Raw genomic sequence first — 23,589 nt, 5'->3', positions numbered from 1 at the left:
CTTTAAGTGGAGAACTCATGTGTTTGTTTCAGTTAGTGAAACAACCTTTATTGAACATTGATGTCCCAGGCACTGTCATAGGCAAGGGATTCAAAGAGTAATAAGACATACAATCTGCTTTTAAGATACTCACAGATTAGCAAAAGATTCAGAAAGTCACAATTTATAATAAGATTTACTTGGACAAGCATTTACTAAACTGGCAGGAGCAAAAACGTTAGCTATAAATTATGTAACTACGATCATGCAGGCATTTTTAGAAGGGATTCTGCGTTAAGTCAATCTGTTCTCAACAACATTTTTTTTCCTCTACACTATCTGTTCTAGTAACAATTATCCCTGTCTGAACCAGAGTTTTCTCCCATTATTCTTTTTCAAGGATGCCTGGAGTATATCTGTTTTTACTTGCTTCTGTTTTTCTGACCTATTCCAGTATGATCTTTACATTTTTTTCTCTTTTCTTCAACTTCTGACAGTACATGTGGGCAGGATCTTCTCTGGGAATGGTTTTGTTTTCTTCCTCCAGATACTCAGTTTCTCCCCTAAACCTTCTAATTTCCACTGTTGTTGCTGTTCATTCGCTAAGTCATGGACTCTTTGCGACTCCATGGACTACAGCAAGCCAGGATTCCCTGTCCTTCATTATCTACTGGAGTTTGCTCAGGTTCATGTCCACTGAGTCGGTGATGCCATCCAACCATGTCATCCTCTGCCACTGTCTTCTCCTTTTGCCCTCAATCTTTCTGAGCATCATGGTCTTTTCCAATGAGTTGGCTCATGGCATCAGATGGCCAAAGTATTGGAGCTTCAACTTCAACAGCAGTCCTTCCAGTGAATATTCAGGGTTGATTTCCTTTAGGATTATCAACTGGTTTGATCTACTTGCAGTCCAAGAGACTCTCAAGAGTCTTCTCCACTTCTACTGTATTGAATGCCAAATTGAAACACTTTATGTTATTATCTTGGCCTGGGATGTGGGATGTGTTGGTGGAAAAGCTAGTGCTCATTCCAGGTGCAGAGACTCACCATGCACAAGAGGATAGATAGCCAATGTATCCATGCAAGTATAATTGCATATGGCATGGACACTGGAAAATGAGGAAGCTGAGCAACATACGTAAGCATTCCATTACCAATGACAAGTTGCCACATAATAAGCTTATACACAAGGTTTGTGGAAGACCTTTGGAAGGATTCTGATTAATTGGGGTAGAGCAAAGGGATCATGGTTCTGTTTCTTATTTTTATACTAGAAGACAGTTGATTCCAATTTGCAACAAGGATTCAGAATCATTGTTTGGGGCTTTATGGAAGTATGTAGTTTTAAATTTATCTTAATTCTGTCAAACGTCTTTCCTCAGGGTTTCAAAGAACTGTGGCTATTGCAGACTCAAATTACAACTGGTTTTATGGTCCGGAAAGCCAATTAGTGTTCCTGGATAAATTTGTCATGCGTAACGGCAGTGGCAACTGGTTGGCTGACCAGATTAGAAGGAACCGTGTGGTGGAAGGTCCAGGGACGCCGTCCAAAGGGCAACGCTGGTGTACTCTTCACACAGAATTTCTCTGGTACGCTACACTGTACTGGCTTGAAAGAGAAATTATACTCAGGGGCACTGTGTGTTAAATATTTTTGCATTAAAAAAGAAAAACTCATCTCTTCATGCCACTGACGCACTCACAGCTTCTGTTCGGTTCATATTGCAGTTTTGAGACTCTGTTAGAAATATTTCCTTCCATTTAACATCTAATTACTGTTTGCTCTTTTTGCTTTTCTTGTATTAGAGATATCCTTGGCTCACAGTGTTTCATAGATATGCATGTTTTGATTTACATCATTTCTGAAATCATCTAAAGAGAAAAACCACAAAATTTAGACCTAGTTTTTCTGATAATCACACCAAAGGAAAAAAAAACGTAGTAAAATGTTTTGTTTTGGTAAATGGAGCGTTATAATCTTCTAATAGCAAAGCTGTTACTAAATTTTCAAAACTATTTAAAAGTGTTTGACAGTATTTGACAGTTTTACTTTGATAATAAAAGAACCATGTAATTTTTTTTGCCTTAATCTTTTAAGCCTAGAAAGAGCAGCCAGGGTCTCCTTTTTTAAAGTACTGCCAAATACATTGTTGGCATCCAATAAATTAAAGTTAAAATAAAAGTTACAGAGAATTGGTTAATCATTAATCCCTGATGTCTTTTCAAGCTATTGAAATTTGCATTCAAAGTAAGTCGAAAGTAAGTAAGTAAGCTTGCAAGATTTGATTGCTTCTTTTCATTAAGAAAAAAAAAAACAAGAGGAAGAAAAATGTTAGTAGAGTGATACCTGTCATAGTTTAACCATCATTTTTAAAAACAATCTTCACAGAGGAACTACATATATTAATATGTAGCCATTCCTGACTCCATTTAGGGGTATGAAGTAATTATTTAATAGTGTCTTCACTTACCCATAAATAAACAACCAAGAGAATTCTATAAAGCTGCTTCTAGGAGTCAGATTAATGATAAGTCTAACTTGGTTCAGAATATGCCTTTATGGGAATATGAAAACTGACTAAGGGATTTTCCTGGTGGTCTTAGTGGTTGAGGAAGTAAGATCCCGCATGCCGTGTGGCCAAAAAAAAAAAGAGGGAGAGAAATAAATGGTAAATACCTGAAAAAATGACCAAAACCTGAGAGAAGGATGACCAGTTTGCTTATATCTGGATTTGTTAAATCACAATAATTAAGCCAACCCTCTACCCAAAGCAGAGATTTTTGATGTCCTGAAACAAACTCCAAAACAGCCCAAATCAAGTATCAATAAGCCGAACCCTACCACAGCTGACCGATTCACTTTAGAGACCTACCTAAGAGCCAGCACAGGTCTGCCTTCCCTCCCTTGAGCAGCAGATCACATGAACCTGCCAAGGCTATTGTCTGAAGTCACCAAAAGCAAAAAGTCATCTTCATTATTATTTTTACAGCCTTTCTGAATCAAGACCTGTGTTTTTAACCTGTGTTAATTAAGTAATGTTAATTATTGTCTTACTTTGATAATAAACCTGTATCATAAATTAAGATAAGAAATTTATTATTAAAAAAGCATGCAGATTAAAACAAAACAAAACCTTTGGATTTTTGTCTGGACTGAACAATGGGAGGAACAATCATAAATCCCCCCCACTATGAGATTGTTTCCTGAATTTCATGCATTTATATTCTTAGATATTGCATTGGTAGTAAATTTTATCTAATATGTGGAATTCGACTGTATTTAAATTTATTTTTTTAGAGGGGAGGAAAGTACCAAATTTGAATTTCAGTTTTTTGCAGAACAGTACTTGCTTATCACTAAGTGATTGTGCTGTGCTGTGCTTAGTCACTCAGTCATGTTCGACGTGTGACTCCCTGGACTGCAATATGCCAGGCTCCTCTGTCAATGGGGATTCTCCAGGCAGCAGTGCTGGAATAGGTTGCCATGCCCTCCTCCAGCAGGTCTTCCCGACACAGGGATTGAACCCAGGTCTCCCACATTGCAGGCAGATTCTTTACCAACTGGGCCACCACGGAAGCCGAAGAACACCGGAGTGGGTAGCCTAGTCCTTCTCGGGGGGATCGTCCCAACCCAGGAATTGAACCAGGGTCTCCGGCATTGCAGGCGACCTCTTTTACCAGCTGAGCTACCAGAGAAGCCCACTCAAGGATTGCTAGAGTCTAAATATTTTTTTAAATTTTTTTTTTTGATGTGGCCCGTTTTTAAAGTTTGTTTAAAATTAAAAGTTTGTTTTAAAAATTTAACAAATTTTATTGAATTTGTCACAGTATGGCTTCTGTTTTGTGTTTTGCTTTCTTGTCCATGAGGCATATGGGATCTTTGCTCTCCAACCAGGGATTGAACCTGAACTCCCTGCATAGGAGGGTGAGGTCTTAACCACTGGACCACCAGGGAGGTCCCTAGAGTCTAAATCTTGTGTGGTTTCCTAGAATTAGGAGCCCCTCAACCAGAGGTTTGGGTGAGCTGCTTAATTCTATGAGCCCCAGTCTCATTTGGGTGGCAGTTCTGAAATCATTAAGTGAGGAAGGTCCACGTAGAGATGATCAGCAGCGGTCATTTCAGGCTCACACCCTTCACAGATGTAAAGGTACACTTGTCTCCCGTTCGCCAAGGACGTTCCTCTACTCATGCTGATTGTGCATGGGTGTTTTCGGAAAAGTCCATAATGCAGTCTACACGCCAGTGCCCCGGGTAGCATTTGTGTGTTGTTTCCTAGCCACGTTGCCATGTGGCATCACTGTTCTGATATGTCCTTTCACTTCTAGCAGAAAATCATGTAATTTTTAAAAATTAATTCTTTCAGGTACGATGCCAGCTTGAAATCTGTCCCCCCTCCCGATTTCGGCACCCCGACATTGCATTATTTTGAAGATTGGGGCGTTGTGACTTATGGAAGTGCGCTGCCTGCAGAAATCAATAGATCTTTCCTTTCCTTCAAGTCAGGAAAACTAGGGGGACGTGCAATATATGACATTGTCCACAGAAACAAATACAAAGACTGGATCAAAGGCTGGAGGAATTTTAACGCAGGGCATGAACATCCTGATCAAAACTCGTTTACCTTCGCTCCCAATGGTGTGCCTTTCATTACTGAGGCTCTCTACGGGCCGAAGTACACCTTCTTCAACAATGTTTTGATGTTTTCCCCAGCTGCCTCCAAGAGTTGCTTTTCTCCCTGGGAGGGCCAGGTCACAGAAGACTGTTCATCAAAATGGTCTAAATATAAGCACGACCCAGCAGCTAGCTGTCAGGGGAGAGTGATTGCCGCAGTGGAAAAAAATGGGGTGGTTTTCATCCGAGGAGAGGGTGTGGGTGCTTATAACCCCCAGCTTCACCTGAGGAATGTTCAGAGAAATCTGATCCTCCTGCATCCGCAGCTTCTCCTCCTTGTGGATCAGATACACCTGGGAGAGGACAGCCCCTTGGAGAGGGCAGCAAGCTTCTTCCACAATGTGGATTTTCCTTTCGAGGAGACGGTGGTAGATGGGGTCCATGGAGCTCTCATTAGGCAGCGAGATGGCCTCTATAAAATGTACTGGATGGATGATACTGGCTACAGTGAGAAAGGAACCTTTGCCTCAGTGACATACCCTCGCGGCTATCCCTACAACGGGACAAACTACGTGAATGTCACCACACACCTCCGAAGTCCCGTCACCAGGGCAGCTTACCTCTTCATAGGGCCATCCGTTGATGTTCAGAGCTTCAGCATCCACGGAGACGCTCAGCAACTGGATGTGTTCGTGGCCACCAGCGAGCACGCCTATGCCACTTACCTGTGGACAGGAGAGACCACAGGGCAGTCTGCCTTTGCTCAGGTCATTGCTGACCGGCAGAAAATTCCGTTTGACTGGAGTTCAGCTATCAGGAGCAGCGTTGTCCCGGAGGTGAAGGACTACGCTGCTCTGGTGGAACAGAACCTGCAGCATTTTAAGCCTGTGTTCCAGCTGCTGGAGAAGCAGATCCTGTCCCGCGTCCGGAACACAGCCAGCTTTAGGAAGACTGCCGAGCGCCTGCTGAGATTTTCAGATAAGAGACAGACCGAGGAGGCCATTGACAGGATTTTTGCTATATCGCAGCAGCAGCAGCAGCAGCAGCAGAGCAAGTCCAAGAAGAACCGAAAGGGAGGCAAGCGCTATAAATTTGTGGATGCTGTCCCTGATATTTTTGCACAGATTGAAGTCAATGAAAGAAAGGTTCGTCAGAAAGCTCAGATCTTAGCACAGAAAGAACTGCCCATAGATGAAGATGAAGAAATGAAAGACCTTTTAGATTTCGCAGACATAACATATGAGAAACACAAAAACGGTGATGTGATGAATGGCCGGTTTGGCCAGGCTCGGATGGTGACAACGACTCACAGCAGAGCCCCAGCGCTGTCCGCCTCATACACCAGACTGTTTCTGATTCTCAACATTGCTATTTTCTTTGTCATGTTGGCAATGCAACTGACTTATTTCCAGAGGGCTCAGAGTCTTCATGGCCAAAGATGTCTCTATGCAGTCCTTCTAATAGATAGCTGTATTTTATTATGGTTGTATTCTTCTTGTTCCCAGTCACAGTGTTAGTATTGAAACTATAAGTGGCTTGATTGTTTTGTGGTCACAAGTCTATGCAAAAAGAAAAGAAAAATTCATTGCCCTAGTTTATTACTGGAAATTTTTTTTTTTTTCAGATTCTTTTAACAAATTAAGGGGAAAGTACTTCTACACAAGGAATCAGGGACATGGAGAACTCAGTAGGCATAAAGGCAAAGAATTAGAAATAAGGGTAGCTTGATTGCCACATGGTGTTTCTGGAAATGTTTGGCTTGGCTGAATTAGGAATCCATATAATACTACTCTTAAAAGAACAAAAAGTCTGGTTTTAAGTACTATTTCTTCTTAAGAGAAAGAGACTTAGATAGAATTGGATTTTATTAATATTAATTTAACGCTATTAGCACTCTCCAGATACTATTCTATGGAAAGACTGAGGCACACAATTCTGAAAAATACAGAAAGTTTTTTAATGTTGTAATCATGTTAAAAATAAATGTTGGGAAGTCCTGGTTATGGTGGTGTCAACTTCCTTGGAGAAAAATTCATGTGAATAACAGTGTCTGCATATTGGGTTACTGTTTAGATAACATGGTAAAATGATAGCAAAAGGTTGTTAAAAACTTGAGATATCTCTCGAGCAGAAAACATATATTAGTGAATGAACATTTCCTTGATGATGTTGATTTCTGTATACACATAATTGACTGCTTTTACACATCCATTGTTTGTTCAATAAGTAAAACAATTACAGGTCACTTAATTTCCTCTTTTCTTTCTATGGAAAACTGTTACAGACCCAATGACTAACTTCAAAATAAAATATTTTATATTTGACTGTTGATTTCAATACCAAAGAATATGGGGAAGCTAAAATTTGAATATAATTCTCATGTTTTTTTAATAGAAAACTTTCTCTAAGTTTATTTTGCTAAATAAACATCATAATTGTGACTTTTCTGCAGTGTCTTTCTTTTTTCCATTCCATTCCATTTCCATTCCATTCAACATGTATTCAAGAGTTTTGAAATCTTTGAAGAAAACTGTTTGAACTTGCGTTAATTAAGCATAAGTTGGAATAAGCAAAATAAGTTGCTTATTTTCTTTTTTGTTGTTTAAACATATTTTAAACAGTTAAACAAAAGCCAAACTCTGATATTTAGGTAATATCAAACTTTAAAAAGCTATTTAAAAATTTTTATTTAATTAATGAAATAAGAGCAAGGATGCTCTCGTTGCAGGTTGCGGGCTTCTCATTGTGGTGGCTTCTCTGTTGCAGAGCAGAGGCTCTAGGGTACTCAGGCTTCTGTCGTTGTGATGCACAGGCTTAGTTGCCCCGAAGCATATGGAATCTTCCCAGACCTGGGATCGAACCAATGTCCCCTGCATTCCAAGATGTATTCTTAACCAGTGGACCACCAGGGAATCCCAGTACCAAACTTTTAAAACATAAAATTTCTGAATTTTGATTAAGTCCTCAGGAGGTAATAGCAGTACAGACTACTGGATATGTATTCCACAGATTGATATTTCAGCATAAGAAAATGATATACTTAAAAGGAACTTGAGTGGATTGTCATACATTTAGCATATTTGAGTCTTCTATATTTCTCCCTCGAAAACAGAGAGTATGTTTGGCTCAAGTTTATAATAAGAGTACATTCAAATCTAAGGTAATAATGACCACCTTTTCCTTGTACATGTCCTTTTGGTTCATAGAAATACTAATAAGTAACAGAAAACAAGAATGTGGAGAAATTTATGAGCCCCTTTTCTCAGTTTTAATTTTGAATCTTCTTACACTAAAAAAAACCACAAGTCTGACTTTTCACTGTGCTTCACTCATACTGGAAATCTAGAAAATGACTTCTGAGGAAGTATTTTTTTTTTCTTTCATGGAAGAAATCTCTGGGGAGGATGTCATTACACACTGTTTGAAAGAATAATGTTTTCAAAAGAATAATGCTTCCGTTTGTCCTGCATGGATGCTGTTACAGGGTTTTAAATTTGCTTTATGTGACAGATTCTCCGTTTACTTAACCTCGTTCGACATTCCTCTCTTCTACTCTTTCTCATTCAGAAAGGATGAATTGTCTGAAATGATCAAAAGCAAATTTTGAAAAAGAGGGTAAATTGCTCTTTGAGGCTACCAAGCAAACCTGATCTCAGACCCAAAAACTCAGGCATACTTTCTCATAGAGATGAAAAGTGCTTTCCTTTTGTTTTCACTAGTTTAGGGCAGGCAGTGAATTTGTCCCCATAGCATGATCCAGTGTAATACATTAGCTCACTTATAAAGCAACTTTTAAAAATGCAGTAATTCCATATCTTGAAAACAAAATTACAGGATTTGTTTTCCTTCTAGTGGATCTTGTATTTATTTTAATTGAAAAGAAATTTCCACAGTCAGTGACTTAAGTGGCAAAGCAAGAAAAAAATGCTAAGACAGATCACAGCTCTTCATAACGAGACATGCTTTATATCAGGGATAGTGCGTACTTGAATAAAACTAAGAAACTCTTTGTATCTTCCAGAAAAACAAGCGATGTTAGATCTCTCTTGAAACTGAGTAATTAATTATGGAATCTGTTTCAGCACTGCTCACTGTGAAAGGAGTATTTCAGGTTTACTGGATAACATGGGAACTTTGTTCAGAGGCTTGGCAGGACTTGATGTCCTCACCCTAAAGAAAATTTGGGCATCTTGAGCCTACAGAGCTTGTCTGTGTAGTGGAAGAGGCATGTTTCCTGGTTGGTAACTGATTAGGTTCTTAACAGCCATAATGATGGATGAGACCTATTTGCTGAGAGAAGTCTTTTGAGATCCGTGTTATAACTGTTAATAAAGTCAACTGGAAGACATTCTTAAACTGTTTTAATAATTAGAATCTATTAAGTCACCTAGAATATTGAATTTAATTCTGCTGCAAAGATTTTAGTCATAGTTTTTAAGAAGTACCAACTGTTCCAAGGTTACTAGAAAATAGTTTTAACATACACAGTTTAATTTTTTAAGAAGAAAAATTTATATTACAACTTAACCTGCTTTTAAAAAAAATTCGACAGTTCACAAACCACCACAAAAAATTGGAAATTTCTCCAAAGTTTTGAGAGCAAACAAGTTATGAAATGCTTGTATTTTTGTTACTTAATAAAAAGTAAATGCATGTTGTTCATTAGAAATATAAATCAAGATCAACTGGGTACTTTTGAGAGTTAAAAGAGAAGCAAAAAAGATTCCAAGACTGTTCTAGGAAAATTAGGACATATGGTCATCTGTGTCTTAGAGTAATTCAGGAAATAAAAGGGGTAAGGAATATATACGAAGATCTGAGTTCAGCGCTTTAAAAAGAAGCTTGAGATGATCTTGTCAACTACAAATTGGCACTTCCCATTGCCTTACCTACTTATCTGCCTCTACAAGGGTTAAATCATATGTTACTGCAGCTGCTGATTTTCAACACCCCCTGAAAGGAGTTCAGGGTGGAGAGCAGAAAAGAGGCACTCCATACTTGGAAAAAATTGGCAAGACAAGTCTTCAGACAGTTAGATATTTTCAGGAGCTGATTTTATGAACCCAATTCTTACATCTCCCCATATCTAGAACAGCACTAAAATCCTTCGTGGTGATGACTGTTCCTCATGACTAGCTAATCTTCATGAGAGTAGCAGAAATCTGGAAAAATATGTGCTTGATGGCAAGTATCCCCCTTCATCAAAATCACATATATACTGATCTTCCCCCGCCCCTGCCTCTTGGGAGCAGTTTCTCAAAGTTCTCTGGGGTGCTGTCTCCCCGACTGTGGTCCTCACATTGCCCCCAATAAAACTTAACTCACAACTCTCACGTTTGACATTTTTTTAAAGTCACCAATCTGATTGAGCCTCCAGGTGCAGAAACAAACTCAAGCAAAGGGAGGTTTTATCTACTTATTCCTGTACTTACATCACTTCTGTTGGCAAATCACTTGATTTTTCCTCTTTATGTTTGCGTTGAGAAGAATTCAGTTTCTGCAGCTTATTTAGCTTATTGGAGTAGATAACTTGTTTTTCCAGCAGTCTTTCAGCTAGATATGTGCTTTACACTATATAACATTAGTGAAGTACTGAAGAGTTTTCAGTAAATGACAGAGAAATCATGCATTCCAATACATGGTCTAAATATTTAAATTTCAGTCATCAATTATTTTATAGGTTAAAACCCTATTAAGCAAGATGTAATTGCCATGCAAAAGATAGAAGTTGATGGTTACATTATGACTTTCCTGTTCTTGGCAGTGCAGTTTCTTTCGGGGGGGTTTCCTTTCTGTTTTTGTTTTCTGTATGTTATAAGCACACATGATTGGAAAAGTAAAATAGCACTAGAAGGCTTGTATTTTTAAAAGCCTCCTGCCTCTTCCTTTTCACTCTAGATTCCTACTTCCTGGAAGTAACCAATTTCAGACCATCTTAGCTGTTGGGTTCATTACATCCTTGTTTGTGTTAAAAGTGTAAAATTTCCTACCAATGAAAAGAGGATTTAGCTTTTTCACTCATCTCCCCTTTCTTCACACTTGTTTCATGCACCACCTTTCTTCTCACAGAGCTATCATAACTTTTGGCCCACTCTGTCACGAATTTATTTTACTGACAGTATTTGTATATTCAGTTCAGTTCAGTCGCTCAGTCGTGTCTAACTCTTTGTGACCCCATGAATTGCAGCACGCCAGGCCTCCCTGTCCATCACCAACTCCTGGAGTTCACTCAGACTCATGTCCATCGAGTCGGTGATGCCATCCAGCCATCTCTTCCTCTGTCGTCCCCTTCTCCTCCTGCCCCCAATCCCTCCCAGCATCAGAGTCTTTTCCAATGAGTCAACTCTTCGCATGAAGTGGCCAAAGTACTGGAGTTTCAGCTTTAGGATGGACTGGTTGGACCTCCTTGCAGTCCAAGAGACTCAAGAGTCTTCTCCAACACCACAGTTCAAAAGCATCAATTCTTCGGTGCTCAGCTTTCTTCACAGTCCAACTCTCACATCCATACATGACTATGGGAAAAACCATAGCATGACTAGACAGACCTTTGTTGGCAAAGTAATGTCTCTGCTTTTGAATATACTATCTAGGTTGGTCATAACTTTCCTTCCAAGGAGTAAGTGTCTTTTAATTTCATGGCTGCAATCACCATCTGCAGTGATTTTGGAGCCCCCAAAAATAAAGTCTGACACTGTTTCCAATGTTACCCCATCTATTTTCCATGAAGTGATGGGACCAGATGCCATGATCTTAGTTTTCTGAATCTTGAGCTTTAAGCCAACTTTTTCAATCCTCTTTCACTTTCATCAAGAAGCTTTTTAGTTCCTCTTCACTTTCTGCCATAAGGGTGGTGTCATCTGCATATCTGAGGTTATTGATATTTCTCCCTGCAATCTTGATTCCAGCTTATGCTTCTTCCAGCCCAGCGTTTCTCATGATATACTCTGCATACAAGTTAAATAAGCAGGGTGGCAATATACAGCCTTGATGTACTCCTTTTTCTATTTGGAACCAGTCTGTTGTTCCATGTCCAGTTCTAACTGTTGCTTCCTGACCTGCATACAGGTTTCTCAAGAGGCAGGTCAGGTGGTCTGGTATTCCCATCTCTTTCAGAATTTTCCACAGTTTCTTGTGATCCACACAGTCAAAGGCTTTGACATAGTCAATAAAGCAGAAATAGATGTTTTTCTGGAACTCTCCTGCTTTTTCCATGATCCAGCGGATGTTGGCAATTTGATCTCTGGTTCCTCTGCCTTTTCTAAAACCAGCTTGAACATCAGGAATTTCATGGTTCACGTATTGCTAAAGCCTGGCTAGGACAATTTTGAGCATTACTTTTCTAGCATGTGAGATGAGTGCAATTGTGTGGTTGTTTGAGCATTCTTTGGCATTGCCTTTCTTTGGAATTGGAATGAAAACTGACCTTTTCCAGTCCTGTGGCCACTGCTGAGTTTTCCAAATTTGCTGGCATATTGAGTGCAGCACTTTCACAGCATCATCTTTCAGGATTTGAAATAGCTCAACTGGAATTCCATCCCTTCCTCTAGCTTTGTTCGTAGTGGTGCTTTCTAAGGCCCACTTGACTTCACATTGCAGGATGTCTGGCTCTAGGTAAGTGATCACACTATTGTGATTATCTGGGTTGTGAAGCTCTTTTTTGTACAGTTCTTCTGTGTATTCTTGCCACCTCTTCTTAATATCTACTGCTTCTGTTAGATCCATACCATCTCTGTCCTTTATTGAGCCCATCTTTGCATGAAATGTTCCCTTGGTTGGTATTTCTAATTTTCTTGACGAGATCTCTGGTCTTCCCCATTCTGTTGTTTTCCTCTATTTCTTTGCATTGATCACTGAGGAAGGCTTTCTTATCTCTCTTTGCTATTCTTAGGAACTCTGCATTCAGATGCTTGTATCTTTCCTTTTCTCCTTTGCTTTTCACTTCTCTTCTTTTCACAGCTATTTGTAAGGCCTCCCCAGACGGCCATTTTGCTTTTTTGTATTTCTTTTCCATGGGGATGGTCTTGATCCCTGTCTTCTGCACAATGTCACGAACCTCCGTCCATAGTTCATCAGGCACTCTATCTATCAGATCTAGTCCCTTAAATCTATTTCTCACTTCCACGGTATAATCATAAGGGATTTGATTTAGGTCATACCTGAATGGTCTAGTGGTTTTCCCTACTTTCTTCAATTTAAGTCTGAATTTGGCAATGAGTTCATGATCTGAGCCACAGTCAGCTCCTGGTCTTGTTTTTGCTGACTGTACTGAGCTTCTCCATCTTTGACTGCAAATGTAATCAATCTGATTTTGGTGTTGACCATCTGGTGATGTCCATGTGTAGAGTCATCTCTTGTGTTGTTGGAAGAGGGTGTTTGCTATGACCAGTGCGTTCTCTTGGCAAAATTCTATTAGCCTTTGCCCTGCTTCATTCTGTACTCCAAGGCCAAATTTGCCTGTTATTCCAGGTGTTTCTTGACTTCCTACTTTTGCATTCCAGTCCCCAATAATGAAAAGGACATCTTTTTTGGGTGTTAGTTCTAAAAGGTCTTGTAGGTCTTCATAGAACCAGTCAACTTCAGCTTCTTCAGTGTTACTGGTTAGGACATAGGCAAAACTATGTAAATATGACTTAAGGGCTGGCCATGTTCTTACTTCCTTTCATATACAACTTTGGTTTTCCCAGAGTTAATGATTCTTTTTTTTTTTTCTTACATTTGCTTAGTCATCAAGCAGCGTCATTTTATCTCCAGACTTTCCAATGTAAACATGCATCTTATTCTGTTCAATCACATCTGAGTCATCTGGCAGTTCTTTTGTTCCTGGGACCATCGTTGAATGATGGTTGTCATCAAATATTTCTCCATGATTCTGAGGATTCTCTGCACCTCTTTTCTGTGTGTATCTTTTGTTTCCTGGGCCCCATGTTTCCTTTTTCTTTATTAATATATTTTTGAGATAGTAATGCTCAAAATATTATCTCAGGTAGGATAGATATCATATCTTACCTGAGATTCCTGAGAAAGGAGGCGTGGGGAATAAAGTTTTGTCTCCTTCCATTTCTGAACAATTATTTATTCTCTCCTTCACTTGATTGATCACTTTGCCAGCAATTTATTCTGGAAATAACTTACAGTTGTGAAGGCATGGGTCCATGACTTTCCAGTTTCTCCTGTTGCCATTGCAAAGTCTGTTACTGAGTTTTCTCTCGGACAGAAGTTTTAACTAGAGAGAAAGTCTCTCACCTCCTCCCTGGTTAGTTCAGTGGAGACATGTTGGAGGAGGGAGTCACTTAATAGGCCTAACTGTTGTGTTCTCAAAGTCAAGCAGAGAAAGGGGCTAGAGTCTCAGTGTTTGGTAAGTAGACAAGTATTCTATAAGCACGTGCCTCCCCTCAGTTATGCTGTGTCTTCAAACCACAATCCTCTTCTCAGTCCCTCTAGCGAGCCGAAGCCTCATCTTCTGCTGGCGTCCAGGTGAACTCTGCCTGCTGTGGTTCCATTTTCCACTCCCTTGCATTCCCACACCCACAGGCACCAATTCTTGAGCATGCTTGCTGTTTTGCTGAGTGAATTGGCTTGTTTCTGTCAACTCAAATCCCATTTTCTTGCTTGTGTGGATTTCAGCCTCCTGTTTAGTTACCATTCACCCTTCTACCCTCAGCTCCCTCTGTCTTGTTCTATTCTTCACTCATTCACTCTGAAAATATTTTTGAGTGCCCACTAATTATGAGGCGCTGTTCTAGTGCTTAGAATACTCCATCTGTGAGTAAAATAAAGAAACATCCCTGCCTTCTTGGTGCTTACCTTCTAGGAATGGGTCTGACAAGTTTGCATAATTCATAAGTAAATTTTATAATCTATTAAAAGCTAATAGGTGCTGTGAGGGGAAGGGAAAGACAGGATAAGGAAATCAGAGAAGGGAAGGGTGTAATGGGTAGTCAGAACTGTCTTTATTGACGTCCTCATTTCTAGTCTCTTTTTCATTTTTAAAATCCCTTTAAGTGGATTGCATAGAGTTTCAGTAAGGATTATAAATTCGTTCATATCCAGTATGTGTAACTAGAAGCCCCACATCACCTTTCAGGTGAGTTGACAACAAGAATGATAGTGACATGTGTTTACTGGGTACCTACGCCTTGCCAGGTACTGTTTGAGGAAGCGGAGGTTTGGTAGAGAACAACAACAAAATAAAACATGGTCCTCGTGTAGTTGATGATTTGAATGAGTGGGTGGGTGGGAGGAGCAAAGAGCCACAATCACGACAAAAATACATTCTGTCAAGTAGTGCTGAGTATTGTGGCGAACAGTCTAGATAGGAGATAATCAACTCCCTTGACTAAGTCTAGAGAGGGAATATTTAAGGCCCAGCTCATAGGCAAAACATCTGACCAAAGAAGTGTCTGTTCTGTGGGAGCATGTTGATAAAACACGAGTCAAGGGGCCCTGAGGATATTTGTCGGACACGACTGAGCGACTGAACTAAACTGAGGATATTTGTCTCTGAGTCTCATTTACTTAGAAGAGCAAGCTGCCTGCCTTGGCTCTGCCCCAGTCACCTGACTGTCCCTTAATAAACAGAAAATTGTCCAAAATTTCCTGCAATTTCTGTTTTCAGCCTGCTTGTCTAAGGAACTTCACCTAGACTGATGTGGCTGGAGTGCACGGTGAGTAATAATAAAAAGTGATGGGAAACAAGACTGAGAAGGTTAAACAGGGTTATGGAGGAGATGCTCCTTTCTTCTCTTTCCATTTAATTTTTAAAAATAACACCAGTTGGGACTTCTGTGGTGGTCCAGTGGTTGACCCCACGCTTTCAATGCAGGGGGTGAGGATTTGATCTTCAGCTGGATCCCACATGCCCACTGCATGGCCTAAAAATATTTTTTTAATTAAAAAAATTAACACCGATTGTACGAACATTTTGAATAATCTAAGCAGTTGCAGTACCTTCTAAGTGAGAAAAGCTGAAGTACTGCTTCTTCTACGTGTCTAATTGGGAAGCCTCTGTTACAGAAGAATCATACGATTTCAACGGTGAATCTCAAAGGAAACATCGATGATCTGGGATGGGCTTTTGAGGTTTTGGTTGAAGGCAGACTTTAAGGCACGAGCTTCTAAAAACACTTCAATCAGCCCGTCACTTTCCACATCAAACAATGAAAAGTGATTTTAGTATATATTTATGAATTAGTTTCTGAGCAAGAGTTCGCAGTAGTTTAGGTACCTTCTTTTCCTTTCAAAGAAGTGGTAATAGCAGGATACTGGAAATACCTTTCTGTCTGAGGGGAACATCTTGTAAATTTCCCCTACTTTCCATTTTCCCCCCATTTTTCAGCATTTATTATTTACCACTTTTAAAATTTTGTCCAGGATAAGAGACAACAGGTGAAAGAAAAGAAATTCCCATGTATTGCCTTCCTGTGAGATATTCTTGACTTCTTAGCTCCCTCACCCCACTCTTTGAGGAATTTATTTTACTGACAGAAGAACGGATCCATGACATTTGTTAGGGTTCTGAGGAGAATTCTTAGAGCCCTGTGTATATTTAAAGTTCTGTTCTTAATACAAAAAAAAATGTGAAGAGAGGAAAATATGATTATTTTGAAAGATGAATTCACAGAACTTTTTGTCAAAGTTGAAAACAAATTCCAATAATAATTTAAAACATTGCTGTTATTGAATACTGCCCTTGAGTCACACTTAAGAGACATAAAGAGATCATTAAAATTGCTACTCCATCTGTCTTCCTCGCTGGACTACACTTGGACTACACTCTCTTGCATATTGTACATACATGTTCTAACACAGTACCTGGCACATACATGGTACCTAGAAGATACTTGATGAATTGATTGACTGAATACATGAATGGAGCACAGAAGACTGCAGCTTCCCAAGACCTTAACATACAAAGCTCCAGCTGTCACCGTGAGCTGATATCATTAACCTCCCACACATTAGATCCTGGAGCTGTTTCAACACGGTCATCTCTGGGTTACGTGGTGGCCCTAAAAAGCAATCTTCAGGACAGGGTACAAGAGAAAGACAGATGTGAACAAGATACACTTGCAGCTGCTCTACGGCCATCACCTATGTGGTGGTCCCACATGGGAGTGAAAGCTCAGATGTCAAAGCACAACTTAAAATAACACACCATTAGTGTGGGATGTTGTAAACCACCAGTAACCAGCAGCCTCTTGCTAAGCTTCAGCTATTATCTGTGAGAATGCCTTTTGAGTTCATGTCATTGTGCAATCTAGGGAGTGAGGCTATGCCAGCACAGCTGACTTCCTAGAGAACATAAGACAATGTGGCGTGGGCACCAGGAATGTGGGCAGGCAGTGTGGCTGCGAGCGTGGGTTATTCATCTGGCTTTACAGCCACACCTACACCATGGAGACTCGCACCTTGGCACCTCGGGGTACACCTGACTTCCTGAAAAAGACTCTGGCAAGGGGAGGGTCTTGTATAAGTTTTTGCATGTTTTCCTCTATTTCTAAATAGAGTTTCTGTGTTGCCTAGTGGATGTTTTAAGAACCTTATAGATGATGAGAGGACCTTTGTGAATTCACTGCTGAGGAGAGGTCATTTCTTACTTAAAAAAATAATTTAGATGCCAGAAGAAGAAATAGGGAATGAAAGAGTATTTGATAGTTCTGTAAAACAAATTTTGTGGGTTTTTTTAAAAATAGGATATGGCACCCCACTCCAGTACTCTTGCCTGGAACATCCCATGGACAGAGGAGCCTGGCGGGCTGCAGTCCATGGGGTTGCTAAGAGTCGAACACAACTGAGCGACTTCACTTTCACTTTTCACTTTCATGCATTGGAGAGGGAAATGGCAGCCCACGCCAATGTTCTTGCCTGGAGAATCCCAGAGACGGGGGAGCCTGGTAGGCTGCCGTCTCTGGGGTCCCATAGAGTCGGACACGACTGAAGCGACTTAGCAGCAGCAGCAGCAGCAGTTGGACCATTCCCAGGTTAGGGATATAGGTTTATGATGCCATCAATATGACTGTTGGATTGTTCTTCCCCTAAATAGTCTCAAGTGAGTTATAGACTTAAATTTTTTAATTATATTATCTCTTTGAATAAAGATGGCTGATAGCTTGCTTACTAAATATCTGATTCTTCCTTTGTTTCTTGTTTAGAAGACTTAGTGAAAGTTGCTCAGTCATATCCGACTCTTTGTGACCCCATAGACATCCATGGAATTCTCTAGGCCAGAATACTGGGGTGGGTGGCCTTTCCCTTGTCCAGGGGATCTTCCCAACCCAGGGATCGAACCCAGGTCTCCCGCATTCTTTACCAGCTGAGTCACAAGGGAAGCCCTTGGATGAGTTAAAAATGAAGTCACTCAGTCGTGTCTGACTCTTTGCGACGCCATGGACTGTAGCCTACCAGGCTCCTCTGTCCGTGGGATTTTCCAGGCAACAGTACTGGAGTGGATTGCCATTTCCTTCTCCACTTAGATGAGTTAAGTCAAGTGTAAATGCCGGTAGAGCACAATAAACCTATTATGTGGTGAATTAGCGCCCTCTAGCACATGTCTGCGTCACCACTGTTAAAAAGTCTTTTACAAAGTGTAATTTGTGAAACTAAAATGTTCTAAATGCTGTGCTGGGTTCTTTACACTATCTCATTTTATTTTTTAATACAAGCATTGTGTGACAAAGGTTGAGACAGCTCTGTAAGGAGACAAAGCAAATATGCAAGGCGGTGAGGGCTGGCTCAGGTGTGAGGGGAGAGTTTAGACAGGGAATGACTGATTTATTGAAGGGTGCAGTGATGATTAGAGGAGGAATTCTGGGAGCTCTCAGGTTAGCAGCAGAGACAGAACTCTGGAAGGGACTGTTGTAATAACCACATTAGTTAAGAATGATTGCAGAACTATATTATATACAGCGGGAGCAAAGAAACATTACCACTAAACTCTTGAGGTTCTGAAGGTAGTTTCAGTGAAGAGATGACATCGGGCTGAGTATTAAAGAGGAGGAGTTTGTCAGGTGAAGAACTGGCAAATGCCATTTAAGGCAGCAAGTGAGAAGGCAGAGAATTAAAGAAGACCATGTCATGTAAGTACAGGAAAGTTGGGGGGCCAGTGCTGTCAGAAACTGAGGCACATAGGGTGAAGTGGGGCAGAGATGGCTGGAGCAAGACTTGGAAGAGCCTCTGTGCTAACACGGGGAGTATACAAATTATCCTGACAACTGGGAGCACTGCGCGTTTTCAACCGGAAAATAACGTAATTAGATTTCTTTCCCTGACTTACAAGTTGAGAAATATAATCTATGGTCAGAAGACTACTAAATCAAACATACCTTGTAAACATAATCATAAAGCAGACGTTTTTGTAACCTTTATCCTGGTACAGAAATATAACCTTGGAAACACCCTACCCCATCTCTCAACCCTAGCCATAATCCCTCTCAAGCCCTCAAGACAACAACCACTTTTCTTGTGATTCTTTTTTTTTTTTTTAAAGACCTTACTTCCCTGATGGCTTTCAGGGAAGGGTTTCTGTTTTGTTTTCTTTTAAGTGCAGTATCTTAAATTTTATTTATTACTTGATTTTTGGCTATGCTGGGTCGTCATTGCTGCAGGGGCTTTTCTCTGGTTGCTGTGAGCGGGGGCTACTCTCTAGCTGCGGTGAGTAGTCTTCTCATAGCAGTAGCTTCTCTTGCTATGGAGCTTGCTCTAGAGTGTTCAGACTTCAGTAGTTGCAGTCTGCGGGCTTCATAGTTGTGGTTAGCAGGCTCTAGAGCACAGGTTCACACACTACGGCACAAGGCCTTAGTTGCTTCAAGGCATGTGGGATCTTTCAGGACCAGGGATCGACCCCTTGTCTTCCGCACTGGCAGGCAGATTCTTTACCACTGTGCCAGCAGGGAAGCCCTCCTTGTGATTCTTAATCACCTCTTTTTCTCTTTAGTCACTTGTATATACATCTTCAGAAAGTGAAGCTTCTGTTTCTGAACTTTTTATGAATGGAATCATACTGAGTATATTCTTTGTGTTTGATTTCTATTGTTCAACATTATGTTTTTAAGATTCATCCTTGTTAATTGTTGCTATAGGAGTATCTTTCTACAAAGCCTCTTGATGAAAGTGAAAGAGGGGAGCGAAAAAGTTGGCTTAAAGCGCTCAACATTCAGAAAACGGAGATCATGGCATCTGGTCCCATCACTTCATGGGAAATAGATGGGGAAACAGTGGAAACAGTGTCTGACTTTATTTTGGGGGGCTCCAAAATCACTGCAGATGGTGACTGCAGCCATGAAATTAAAAGACGCTTACTCCTTGGAAGGAAAGTTATGATCAACCTAGATAGTATATTCAAAAGCAGAGACATTACTTTACCGACTAAGGTCTGTCTAGTCAAGGCTATGGTTTTTCCAGTGGTCAGGTATGGATGTGAGAGTTGGACTGTGAAGAAGGCTGAGCACTGAAGAATTGATGCTTTTGAACTGTGGTGTTGGAGAAGACTCTTGAGAGTCCCTTGGACTGCAAGGAGATCCAATCAGTCCATTCTGAAGGAGATCAGCCCTGGGCTTTCTTTGGAAGGAATGATGCTAAAGCTGAAACTCCAGTACTTTGGCCACCTCATGCAAAGAGTTGACTCACTGGAAAAGACTCTGATGCTGGGAGGGATTGGGGGCAGGAGGAGAAGGGGACGACAGAGGATGAGATAGCTGGATGGCATCACTGACTCAATGGACATGAGTTTGAGTGAACTCCGGGAGTTGGTGATGGACAGGGAGGCCTGGCGTGCTGCGATTCATGAGGTCGCAAAGAGTCGGACGCGACTGAGCGACTGAACTGAACTGAACTTCTACATTGCTGTACAGTATTCTTGTTTGAATATTTCACAGTTTATCTCGTCTGCTGTTTTTGGTATTTGTTCTTTGATTTTTTTAACCAGTTTTTGCATAATATGAACAGTAGTACTATGATTTTTTTTAACTCTATTCACAAGTGCATAACAGTTTCCAGATTATACTCAGATTCCTTTTTCAGGAAGTTAACTCTACCAGGACTGTGTGGCAGAAACTAGAATGGGATGAGGTATAAGGGCCTGTCCACTTTCAAGGATGATGAAGAGGTCCAGTTTGAGAAATGGTCCTCAGGGAGAATGGAGCTGCACAGGAAATGGAGTGGCATCCACAGCTGACCCTGAGTTTTCTAGCTTGAAAGACTGATAGCCTCAAAACTCTGGAGGAGAAATAAGTCTTAGGGAAAAGTGAGTTCTGTTTTGGATTGGAGTCGACTGCTGGACATCTAAGTGAAAAGATCCACTAGGCAATCAGAAATGCCTATCCAGAACTTAGGAAAAGAAGGGGCAGGGGATGAAGATTTTGGAAATGGTAACACACAGTTGGGATTGTCACGGTCAAGTGAAAGGAGAGTAAGGATAATGGGCAACACTTTTTGAGCATTTGCTAGGTGCCAGGCACTGTTCTGGGCTTCCCTGGTGGCTCAGAGGGTAAAGTGTCTGCCTGCAGTGTGGGAGACCTGGGTTTGATCCCTGGGTTTGGAAGATCCCCTGGAGAAGGAAATGGCATCCCACTCCAGTACTCTTGCCTGGAAAATCCCATGGATGAAGGAGCTTGGTGGGCTATAGTCCATGGGGTCGCAAAGGGTCGGACACGACTGAGCGACTTCATTTTCACTTTAGGCACTGTTCTAAGAATGTTAGTTGTAATGACCCACTTCATCTACCCAATAACCCACTCAGGCAGGTAATATTATTTTCATTTTACAGATGAGAGATATGTAGTTAGTGGTGGCACCAAGAGGGGCTTACACAGGCACTTTGTGTAGAAAGGAGTGAACTTCAGTGAGGACTAATATCCTGGTTGGGAGGTGGAGGAGCCTGGGAGGGAGACTCAGATGAAGTCATCGAGTTAGGAGGAGAGCCAGAAGAGTATAATAGTCAGACTTATTAGGGAAGTACTGCAGGTGCCTGTCACTGCTGGGAGAGATCAACGTAGTGTGCCAAAGCCGAGTCAGAAACAGTCAAGCTCTGAGTCCAGGTGTCAAGGAAACCTACTCAGGCTTGGTTCATTGCTTCCAAGAAAGGAAGTGAAACCCCTTTAAGGAACCTAACGATAGAATAGAGAAAAAAAGTAGTTATTTCCCTTTGGTTGCTGTCTACAGCTAAATTACAAAGAAAAATCCCTCCTCTAAGTAATTCACTGATGCACGTGTATGGGAGGGGCTTCCCAGGTGGCACAGTGGTAAAGAACACACTTACCAAAGCAGGAGACGCAGAGGACTCGGGTTCGATCCCTGGGTCAGGAGGTTCCCCGGCAGGAGGAAATGGCAACCCACTCCAGTATTCTTGCCTGGAGAAGTCCATGGACAGGGGAGACCGGCAGGCTACAGTCCACAGGGTTGCAAAGAGTCAGACACGACAGTTACCGAACATAAGCATGACCATAGGTATGAGACAATGGTGCAGAAATGGGGCAGATAGTGGGAAAGTTGACCACTACAGCCTAGAGAACTCTGCTGAGTAAACAAACTGAGCTGGGCAGGAAGGAGGGCAGCAGGAAGTCACGGGAAAGTCCCTGCTCCGCCAAGACCTGCAGCCCTACCAGCCCTCACTGTGGTTTGGAGACTCTGAGGAAAGAGGGTGGGAGTGGGTGTTCAGGCGGCCCTACAGCTGTATCGAGACCTGCCCCGGTATGGCCTTGTCTTCTTCCTGGTGTTGCCCTGCTCCTATCTGGATAGACTTATGTACTGTCTGTCAGAAGGTTGGCAATTCATGGATCTTTATGTTATTCTGAGCTGAATGACATGCACAGAAGGAATCAAGTTCTGAACTGAATAAAGCTGGCGTGGTGCTGACTTTGCGGTGAGAGCAGAGACATCAAAGTCTGCTTCTCATCCATTCACTCACTGATTCACCCATTAGTACCACAAATATTTATTGAACACTGATAATGCTCTGGGTACTACGCTAAGACCCTTGTAACCAGAGAGGGATTAAATCAAGCATGGTCCTTGCCCTCGTGAAATGGATAATCTAGTGCGGGATTTGAAAGACATCAGTTCAGTTCAGTTCAGTCCAGTCGCTCAGTCGTGTCCGACTCTCTGCGACCCCATGAGTCGCAGCATGCCAGGCCTCCCTGTCCATTGCCAAAGACATAGCAAGCAGCAAATAGGAGGTTACAAAACTGTCATGTGTAACAAGGAAACGAATATGAGGCTAAACATAGTCAAGGGATGGGTGAGGAAACTGAGAGTCTAGTCATGGAAGATCTGGGAGACGTGTCCCATGTTCAGTTCTCTTCGCCTCTAAGGCCTGGGAGAAGACGATACATATTCGTTCCCTTGCAGTTAGGTAAAGCTTTGTGTCTGGTTCTGATCAGATGTTGCTACCAGAACAGGGCATTTCCATAATAAAAATCATCTTTTCTCATCCTCACTATTTGTCCCATTTCTCCACCTTCCTCTCGTATTCACACATAAGTGAATTACTTAAGGGAGGGATTCTCTTTGTAACTTAGCTGGAGGCAGCATCTAAAGGGAAAGAACTATTTTTCTTTATTCTATAATTAGATTCTTTAAGAAGTTTCAGTAGACACGTAAGGATGTGAGAGTAGGACTATAAGGAAAGCCGAGCGCCAAGGAACTGATGCTTTTGAACTGTGGTGTTGTAGAAGACTCTTGAGAGTCCCTTGGACTGCGAGGAGATCCAACCAGTCCATGCTAAAGGAGATCAGCCCTGGGTGTTCACTGGACGGACTGACGTTGAAGCTGAAACTCCAATACTTTGGCCACTTGATGCGAAGAGCTGACTCATTTGAAAAGATCCTGATGCTGGGAAAGATTGAGGGCAGGAGGAGAAGGGGATGGCAGGATGAGATGGTTGGATGGCATCACTGACTCAATGGACATGAGTTTGGATAAACTCTGGGAGTTGGTGTTGGACAGGGAGGCCTGGTGTGCTGCGGTTCATGGGGTTGCAAAGAGTTGGACATGACTGAGCGACT

At 41.3% G+C, this 23,589-nt stretch overlaps 1 protein-coding gene across 4 annotated transcripts in view; it reads left to right on the top strand.

Annotated features, from left to right (window-relative positions):
- Nucleotides 1–7,037, top strand: part of DSE (dermatan sulfate epimerase) — a 74,773-nt gene extending 67,736 nt beyond the window's left edge. For 2 of the 4 annotated variants that reach the window (XM_040238449.1, XM_040238451.1), the window contains exons 5-6: nucleotides 1,362–1,569; nucleotides 4,344–7,037. In XM_040238449.1, the coding sequence (XP_040094383.1) occupies nucleotides 1,362–1,569; nucleotides 4,344–6,108 (1,973 nt within the window). In that variant the 3' untranslated portion in view covers nucleotides 6,109–7,037. The remainder of the gene's footprint in view (nucleotides 1–1,361; nucleotides 1,570–4,343) is intronic. The other 2 variants (XM_040238450.1, XM_040238452.1) reach the window with 2 other exon arrangements.
- The last annotated feature ends 16,552 nt before the right edge of the window (nucleotides 7,038–23,589 follow it).

The sequence above is a fragment of the Oryx dammah genome, unplaced genomic scaffold (genome assembly GCF_014754425.2).
Source record: "Oryx dammah isolate SB20612 unplaced genomic scaffold, SCBI_Odam_1.1 HiC_scaffold_4, whole genome shotgun sequence".
Lineage (NCBI taxonomy): Eukaryota > Metazoa > Chordata > Mammalia > Artiodactyla > Bovidae > Oryx > Oryx dammah.
This window is presented reverse-complemented; position numbering and strand designations above follow the sequence as displayed.